Raw genomic sequence first — 9,562 nt, forward strand, 5'->3', positions numbered from 1 at the left:
TGCAAACTGGTGCAGCCGCTCTGGAAAACAGCGTGGAGGTTCCTCAAAAAATTAAAACTAGATCTACCCTATGACCCAGCAATAGCATTGCTAGGAATCTACCCAAGGGATACAGGAGTGCTGATGCATAGGGGCACTTGTACCCCAATGTTTACAGCAGCACTTCTGACAATAGCCAAATTATGGGAAGAGCCTAAATGTCCATCAACTGATGAATGGATAAAGAAATTGTGGTTTATATACACAATGGAATACTACTTGGCAATGAGAGAGAATGAAATATGGCCTTTTGCAGCAATGTGGATGGAACTGGAGAGTGTGATGCTAAGTGAAATAAGTCATACAGAGAAAGACAGATACCATATGTTTTCACTCTTATGTGGATCCTGAGAAACTTAACAGAAGACCATGGGGGAGGGGAAGGGGAAAAAAAAGTTACAGAGAGGGAAGGAGGCAAACCATGAGAGACTCTTAAAAACTGAGAACAAACTGAGGGTTGATGGGCGGTGGGAGGGAGGGGAGGGTGGGGGAGGGGCATTGAGGAGGGCACCTGTTGGGATGAGCCCTGGGTGTCGTATGGAAACCAATCTGACAATAAATTTCATATTAAAAAAGAAGCATAGCACCTCCCGCGGTGTCACAGCTTTAGGCCGTGTGATTGGGGTGATTTGCAGTCTCGTGTCAGTTACCTGATGGATGGCGCGGAGGGCATAGCGATAGAACCCAAGCTGGGAGGGTGGTTGGGATGCTTGACTGAGGTGGTATGTACGAAGTGGGGAGCAGGGGTCTGGATGTGCTCAGGCTGCGGAGTTCGGCCCATTCCAAATAAACGGTAGCTGACCGACCTGAGCGTGCGTGGCTGTGAGCGAACGCCTACAGCGGGGACAGCAGCTTAAGACGCAGGCTGTGCTTGCTGGGGAGTCAGCCCCCCTCCTCAGGAGAGCAGACGGCACTATCAGCCTTTGTACCTGGCACCGTTGGCTCTCACGGTCAGGGGCTCCTCCGTGTGGAGGGTGCGCCCACCAGCGGGGAGGCAGGTGGCAGGGAGCCAGCCTGTGCCGCGCAGCAGGTACCGGAGCCTTGACTCGAAGCCTCCCAGTAGTCTGTGGGGGAGGGCCCCGTGCGCGTCCTGTGGACGAGGGGCCCGGTGCAGAAAGGGCAAGGCACTTGCCCCCAGGCGTGGAGCTGGCAAGCGGTGCAGTTCAGATTTCGGCCGGGTCCTCCTGGCCCCGGGGGCTGGCCGAGGGCGTGACTGCCGTCCGCCCTGGGGAGCACCGTCCCCTGAGGTCAGGTGCAGCGTGTTTCTCCTTCTGCTGTTTGGTTTGTTGTTTCTCTGTGACGTGAGGTTTGGCAGTATTTATGCTGAGGCCACACTAACAGGGCGGCTGAAGTGTTTTTGTTCCATTTGAAACAACAGGCGTGTGAAGCTGTTGAACCTTCCCGCCAGCCTCCGGCCACAGAAAATGAAAAGCTTGCTGGGTCAGAACGTGTCGACCAAGAGCCCCTTCATCTACTCACCAATTATCGCACACAACCGTGGAGAAGAGCGGAACAAGAAAATAGGTAGGCCCGTTTATCCTGGCTTCCTGGCTGTGCCCTGCCGCCCGGCTTCTGTCGGCTTTTCTACAGTCCGCTTCCTTCGCGCATGTGTGTGTATGCTCCGTGTCAGTTCGTCCCATTTGCTGCCAGCGTCAGACCTTTGCCCCTAGATCTGGTGTTTTGTCTTTTACTTTTATTTTTGAAAAATGCTTATTTATTTTGAGAGAGGAAGAGAGCACATGGGGGAGGAGCAGAGAGAGAGGGAGAGAGAATCCCAAGCACGCTCTGCCTGCCAGCGTGGAGCCTGATGTGGGGCTTGATCCCACGCACTGTGAGATCATGACCTGAGCTGAAATCTAGAGCTGGATGCTGAACTGAGCCACCCAGGCGTCCCTAGATCTGAGTTTTTAAAATTGATTCCATCAAAGGTGAGTTTTGGGAAAGTTTTAGAAATGGGCAGACTTGCGTTATCTAGACTGAGGCAGACAACCAGAGAGTGATCTTTGGAGCCCAGAGTGACTTGGGAATCATCAGCCATCAGAGGCTGACCTAGGTTTGGGCTGGACTGGGGTAGGGGCAGCACACTCTTTTCTCTGTTGAGCCCTTGTTTGTGCTGGAGCTGCGATGCCCATGCCAAGACGTCTGGTGGCCCAGCAAGGACCGGTGAGCTGTGTTTCAGGGATAGATAAGGGATAGATAACGGTCATTCTTGAGACTCTCCAACGTGCTTTTCTGTGCGCCAAGCTCCCCCCTGGGTCTCAGCCCTGTCTGCTCATCTCCTTCCTTGCAGCAGACCCGGGGCTCGGGTGCCCCCTCTCTGTCCTTCCAAAGCCTGGCCCTGCAGCGGGTCTCATTCTCCGCCAGCTCCCTCTTCCTTACATCTTGACATAATGGTGCCCAGCGCTGCCACACGGGAGCCTGTGTGTCACAGTGTCGTAGCTGAAGGGTTGATGCCCGTGGCCCTGGTGGGTCATTGCTGATTCCCTCTGAGGAGTTTCAACACGAGACCTGAGAAGCTTTTGCTCTCTGCTTTCTTCTCCTGTTTTACTCCTCCTCTTAATCTGTACCCTAAAGGTAGCAAAAAGGCAGCCTGACTCCATGAGGAGCTTCCTCCCAGGGTACAGGGGTCCTGCTGCACTTACCCCCACCCCTGCCCTGCAGCATGGACCGTCCGTGGCCTGCCTCTGTGTTCTGCTGCTGCCCCTCTTACTGCCCCTGTCCTCACACCCAGCTGCACGGCTCCTTGCTGTCCTTGGAATGTTACAGTCTAGCTGCGGTCTCAGGGCTTTGTGCCGGCTACGCCCTCTGCCCGGGGCTCATCCCCCGTGCCATCCTCAGAGAGAGCGGTCTTCTCTGATCCCTGCACCCCTGGGGCCGCCCTCCCAGCCCTCCGTGAGGCTGGGTTCTCTTCATAGTCCTCAGGTACGCGCTCATCTGTTTCTGTTTCCCTGCCGTCTGTTCACCCGCTGTCCTCCCACCAGCCCTGGAAGGGTGCTGCACGGATGCTGGAAGGAATGGGGTAGATATTATGAACCCCATTTTACAGATGCGGAAACTGAGAGCCAGAAAGTTTGAATGACTTGTTGAAGAACTCAGCTCAGGCCTTGGCTCCTGGCGCATTCTGTGCCTGTTGGCTTGCACCATGCGGCTCAAGGCCAGAGTGCCAGCATTATGCACGCCACACGGTCTCAGTGAAGAGTTCTTAACGTGAATACCGGCACTAGAATTTCTTAGCATCTGTATGGATCTCAGAGTAAACCTTATTCCCAGTTAGTTATCTGAACACCTTAAAACCGAAGTGTTTTGTCGGAGAGGAAGTTGTTCCTAAGTCAGAGGGCGTACCTGGGCCGGGGGTACTCGACAGACCCCGTGCTTTCTTGTAACGGCCGGCATTTCTTTGTTCCACCTTCATCTGAGGGTGTCACGCTTCAGCGCATGCAGCTTTCCTAGTGTTTCTGGAAGAAGTAAGTGTTAGTTTTCTTCTATAGTTGCAGAAACAAAGAGTGATGACCTCCCAGGCGGCAGAGCGAAAACCCGAGTCCACATCTTTTTAGAGCAGGCCGGTGCCCCCCGGTTTTCTGCCGAGCACAGAGCACACGCGGCAGGGGCTCGAGCGAGTGACGACACCAGCCCCTGCCCTCTGCCTGGTGTCCCGCTCAGTGTGGGCAGGCAGGGCGTAAACACACGAGAGGCTGAATGACAAGATGAGGTGTAGGTCGGGTTGTCTGAAACGGTAGGCCTGTCACCCGCGGTACCTGCTGACTCTCCTGCTGAGCGTGGACAAGCAGTAGGCGTTGGACCAGCTGGGGGCAGGGAAACCTCACACTTCGGAAGGCGTCCTAGAGGCTCCCTTGGTGGTGGTGATGTCTCTTGGGGAGCAAGGTATGGTTTGGGGGGCTCTGGCGGTTCGTTATTTAAAACAAGAAGCAAATAAAGGGAGAAATACGGGATCATGTCCTTGAAAAACAGAGAGTGAGAGAGCGAGAGAAAGAAAATCCCAAGCAGGCTGTCCACTGTCAGCACAGAGCCTGACATGGGGCTCAGACTCCTGAACTGTAAGATCGTGACCTGAGCCGAAATCAGGACTTGGATGCTCAGCTGACCGAGCCACCCAGGTGCCCCAGTTTCTTTTCTTTTTTTTTTTTTTTTAAGTTTATCTCTCCACGCTGTCAGCAGAGAGCTCAATGCGGAGCTTGAACCCACGAACCGTGAGATCAGGACCTGAGCTCAAGTTGGACACTCAGTGGACTGAGCTGCCCAGGTGCCCCTCTGATACGTTTCTGAAAACAGGATCCCAAGTGCGTAGCACACTACAGTCTCTCTGTGTACGTGCGCGTGTGCGCGTGTGTGTCCCCATCGGTTCAGTCGTTCACCCATCGATAAACTCCCCTCAGGTTTCCTGCTTGCCAGGCATGTGGCAGCTGGGGCCCTGCGGTTCTAACGGTGCCGAGGTAGTCGTGGCCCCTGCAGTCGTGAGGTGTAGGTACAAGCTGGAGGGAAGTGTTAAGTAGCAATTTCAAGCAGTAGAAAGTACCAGTAGGTGGATCAATAAATAACATAATGGCTAGTTTTAATTAGCGCCATTAACTAAACAGAGATGGGCTGAAGTGGAAAAAACCAGCCTCCTCTGTGGCTTTGGAACCCTGGCCTTTCTCGACTGCGTAGCTTTAATAAGTATATTTAAGATGATGAGGTCTTGAGCCTTCTCTGACAGTGTTGGACTGTTTTCCGTTTGCGCCACCATCAGGGGAATGAGAACCAGGCCACGGGCATGTTCCCCAGGAGCCGCATGCTGCTGCCCGCCCTCCTTGCCGGGCTGCTTGCGCCGAAAGCCTGAAAACCACATTCCCCCCACTCCCTGCCGGCCGGATGCCGTTGGGTCTGCCACCGTGGCCCTTGCGTGGGGGTGACAGGGGCCGTTCTGCCCCTGGTGGCCTCCCTGGTGGCGGCGGCGGTGCCGGGTGACGTGGCTCCCCTCGCGTTGGTGATTGAATCTGTGGCAGCCCGGGGCTGTGGTGGGGTCTGTGCCGCCAGCTCCCTCCCGTTGTCCAGTGGGGGCTGGCACCTGATACAGAGTCAGCAAAGACCGGTAAATGTTCCTTAACTTGAATGAGTGACCAGCTGCTAGTGTTTCCTGGATGTTACTGGGGATAGACCACCTCCAAACAGGCATTTGTGGTGAAAGCTTGTCTTTGACATTCTAGTTGGAGTCTGTTGATTTGGAGACAGTTTCTCCTGCCCCTCCTCCCCCCCCCCCCCCAGGCACCCCTGCTCTGGAGGACAGGCTTGGGAGGACTGGAGGAAGCAGGGGGGCTCAGGGTTCATGGGGGGAGACCGGGGAGGGCCCGGGGCTCCCGTGGGCAGGGCCTGTCTTCCCCACGGAAACGCCTCCTTTGACCTCTTTGGAGGTGGAAGACTGGGGTCCAGTTCCGGGCTGTGTCTTCCTGGCTCTTGATGGTGGGCGGGCTTCGTCTTCAGGCAGTCGCAGTGGAAGCTGTACTCCCTTGGGCCATTGGAGTCTCTGGCTATTCTTTTCGGTCTCATTGGAGTTGGCCATGAGCTTTCTCCATGAAAGAATGTTTTTAGGAAACTGTCACCTATTTTGTTTAGAGGAATTTCTAGAGGTTATTTGGGAGGCCTGGAAGCGTGAGACTCCTTCTCAGGACCAGCTGCATGATTTGTGGGGCCCCTTGTTGAGAAATCATGAAGGCTTTGACCTGGTGACAGCAGAGCATTAGCCAACCCCCTCCCCCACCCCATCACCTCAGCCTGGGCCTGTGTGGTTGTGGCTCCACCCGCCCCCCAGTCCCTCTAGAGCCAGTCCTGCCTCTAGTTTTTCCTCTCCAGTCTTAAATTGTTGAGGCTTCTCTTTATGAAAATCACGCCCTGCATTGTTGCAGAGAGCTTAAACAAGCATTTTCCAGTGATTCGCATAATTGCATGATGCTGCAGGCATTATATCCCCAACTGACAAGGGAGAAGATTAAGACTGAGTCAGTAAGAATGACCTACCCCGGGCCGGACAGCCAGCGAGTGCGGGACCCAGTCTCCGGCCAAGGTTTACGACTCAAAGCCCAGGAATTATCCTTATCATGTGGGTCCTCATTGCAGTGACAAGCGCCCGCTCGTCTGGGCTGAGGATGAATTCAGTGGATGATGCAAGGGTTTTTCTGAAATATAACAGAAGCCTCGGCCAAAATGCATGTTATTTGTTGAATACCCACGGGTAGGAATATGTAATTTATATTCTGTGGCTTCCAGTATCTTTTTGGCAATACACTCATCAGCGAAGACCTGCCTAGAGGTTTGAAGAATCACATATCTTTAACCTAAAACTCCCATCTCTATAAATGAATCTTTGCGTATAATTGGGGGAGCCATCATCACAGCAGGGGACGTAGAGTGTTCGGGAACAAAAAACCCCGGGGTGGGGGGGCAGTTTCTGGGACCGGCTGCGCTCCAGCTTGGAAGACCTTACCCATCTTTCTGTCTGCTTGTTGCCAGCGTCGCTGCTGCCCCAGTTCAGCTCTGGGCCGAGCCGATTGTGGCACATGCCCCGGGCTTGGGCACGGCGGGCAGGGCCGGGGGGTTTGTGTGATGGGTGCTCGGACATGGTGGCAGGGCTGGGCTCAGTGCCGAGGTCGACCGCCGCCCCAGAGGCAGTGTGGTGGCCCGGGCAGGCCGTGGCTGTCACGTGGCCTCGGGCCACAGCCTGGCCTCGCGGCTTCCCACGGTGCAGCCTCAGACGAGACCGCGCTTCCCCGGGCTGCTGCCGTGCGGAAGACCAGAGCGGCTCACGCAGAGGGCTCTCGTGAGGGTCGAGCGAGGGGATGTTCCGAAGGTCCCTGGCAGCTGTGGCGAGCGCTGTGCTAGGTGCTGGGGATGCAGTGGGGGCTCAAGAGCGCGTCCTGCCACGTGCGTCATCCAGCGTAGTGGACAGAGTGTGGTGCGGCTCAGGGCGGGCAGGGCCTGGATCCGTGGCTGTCCCTTCCGCGGTTTCTGGGGGGGAATCTCGAGGAAGGGCCTCCACCGTGTGGTCTGACACACTGAGGCTGGGAGAGATGATCTCCTTCTTTCAGAAGAAAATAGTCATGTGACCGGTGATGTCACCAGTGATTTCTCTTAGATTGAGTGGGGCCACGCAAGTTTAAATGATTCCTTTCAGAACCCCAGGAAAATGACTTTTAAAAATGTTTTTTAAAGATGCTTATTAATTATTTTTGAGGGACAGAGAGAGACAGAGCGTGAGCAGGGGAGGGGCAGAGAGAGAAGGAGACACAGAATTCGAAACAGGCTCCAGGCTCTGAAGCAGGCTCCAGGTTCCGAGCTGCCAGCACAGAGCCCAACGCGGGGCTCGAACCCACGAACTCTGATATCATGACCTGAGCCAAAGTCGGACGCTCAACCGACTGAGCCACCCGGGCGCCCCAGAAAATGAGGTTTTAAGTGATGATTTTTTGACAATGACAGAGAAAACGGCCCCTCAGCGGCCGGGCAGAGCAGCCTGTTAAAACAGTTGACGTTTTCACTGGCTGTGGGAAGGTGCCTGGCGTGGGCTCAGAGCTGCTGCTGCAGGGCCCCATGGAGGCATGGTGTATCCCGGAGGATGGCTTCTGTGAGCCTGTCCTGGCGGGTTCTGCCTGACGGCCAGGGGCCGGGGAAGGAGGGGGCAGGACGCAGGTCGGAGGAGGCCTGGGTTTCTGGGGCCAGCGTGGTGGGGCAGCACAGCGAGGAGAGCACGGGCCTGGAGCCCGGCAGCCGCGAGTCCCGCTCTCAGCCGCCTCCTTCGCGAAGTGGCCGGGAGGGCGGCCCTTCAGCCTGGCGGGGCCTGCTCCTTGTGTGTGAACGAGGACGTCCTTGCTCTGCTGACCACTTCCCTGCATTGACAGCAGGCTCAGATGAACACATGGTTGTGCAAGCACTTTGAGTTTTTGTTTTTGAAGTTTATTTGTTCTGAGAGAGAGAGAGAGAGTGCATGAGCAGGGGAGGGGCAGAGAGGGGGAGAGAGAGAATCCCAGCCAGGCTCTGTCCTCTCAGTGTGGAGCCCAGTAAGGAGCTCGAACCCATGAAACCGTGAGATCGTGACCTGAGCCAAAACCAAGAGTCGGACGCTTAGCCGACTGAGCCACCCAGGCGCCCCACGGTTGTGCCAGCACTTTTAAAACGAAATTACCTGGCAGGCTATTTCTTCATTTCATCAGTTTGAGGATGCCAGCTGTGGGCCGTGTGTCACAGGTTTGGCGTGGCCGGTCTAGTCTGCGTGCAGGCTGCCGGGTGCAGTGTTTGCACTGGTATCTTTATGAAAGCTCGGTGAAAGCTGAAGAATTCTAACTAGTAAATCTCAGTACCTACTCAGAAACTCCTGTTTCGAATTCTGTGTCTCCTGAAAAACCCTTTTAACACCAGTGTCTGTTCTAGACACTCTTTGAGTTCCCAGTGCTGGGTTCGAGGCCCTGATGCACCACTTCCTAGCTGTGTGATTCCTGGGCGCATTTACAAACTCGTCTGGACCTCGAGTGTCTGCCCTGTCACAATGGGGATTATGAGGCCTGTCTCGCGAGGTGATGATGAAGAGTATGAGATAAACTCCTCAGCAGTGCCTCACACCCACACGACACGACTCGTCCCCAACATATGTTAATTGATTTCGAAGTTCCTTCTGGTTTGCGAACGGGTTATCTTTTTTTTTTTTTTTTTTTCTCAACGTTTTTAATTTATTTTTGGGACAGAGAGAGACAGAGCATGAACGGGGGAGGGGCAGAGAGAGAGGGAGACACAGAATCGGAAGCAGGCTCCAGGCTCCGAGCCATCAGCCCAGAGCCCGACGCGGGGCTCGAACTCACGGACTGCGAGATCGTGACCTGGCTGAAGTCGGATGCTTTAACCGACTGCGCCACCCAGGCGCCCCGAGAACGGGTTATCTTAAAGGAAGCAGAGAGCCAGGGGAGTGGAGGTGGGGACTGCTTTAGTTTTCTGTCGCTTTGTAACAAATCACTACCACCTCAGTGGCTTAAAACAACAGAGATTTATATTCTCGCTGTTTCTGTGGGTCAGGAGTTTAGCGTGCGTTAGCTGGGTCCACTGCTCAGGGTCTCCCAGGCTGAAATCCAGGTGTCAGCTGGGGCTATGTCCTCATCTGGAGGCTTGACTAGGGAAGGATCTGGGTCAGGGTCCTTCGAGTTGTTCTCATTCCCTTCCTTGTGGTTGCACGACTGGGGTCCCAGCTCTCTTGCTGGCTGTTAACCAGGACCGTTGCCCTTTCTTCGAGGCCCTCTGGATTCTTGCCACTGTGGCCTTCTCCATACACCCACTCATGCTTTGAATCTTTTCTCCCAGGAGGGGTGCGGTCCCTTTTAATGGCCTACCTAATTAGATCAGCCCCTCCCGAGGACAATTTCCCATTGATGAGCTCGAAGCCAAGTGATTTGGGACCTTTATGCAAAATCCCTTCACCTTTGTTATAGAGCCTAACCTAATCACCGTATTCACACTTGGGGCGGGGGGGGGGGGGGGGGGGGGGGGG

The 9,562-nt window shown here is 55.1% G+C and overlaps 1 protein-coding gene across 2 annotated transcripts in view; it reads left to right on the plus strand.

Annotated features, from left to right (window-relative positions):
- TRAPPC9 (trafficking protein particle complex subunit 9) overlaps positions 1-9,562 on the plus strand; it is a 566,939-nt gene that overhangs the window by 122,092 nt on the left and 435,285 nt on the right. For both annotated transcript variants that reach the window (XM_049633425.1, XM_049633426.1), the window contains one exon: positions 1,418-1,563. In XM_049633425.1, the coding sequence (XP_049489382.1) occupies positions 1,418-1,563 (146 nt within the window). The remainder of the gene's footprint in view (positions 1-1,417; positions 1,564-9,562) is intronic.

Source organism: Panthera uncia, chromosome F2 (genome assembly GCF_023721935.1).
Source record: "Panthera uncia isolate 11264 chromosome F2, Puncia_PCG_1.0, whole genome shotgun sequence".
In the NCBI taxonomy this organism is placed as follows: domain Eukaryota; kingdom Metazoa; phylum Chordata; class Mammalia; order Carnivora; family Felidae; genus Panthera; species Panthera uncia.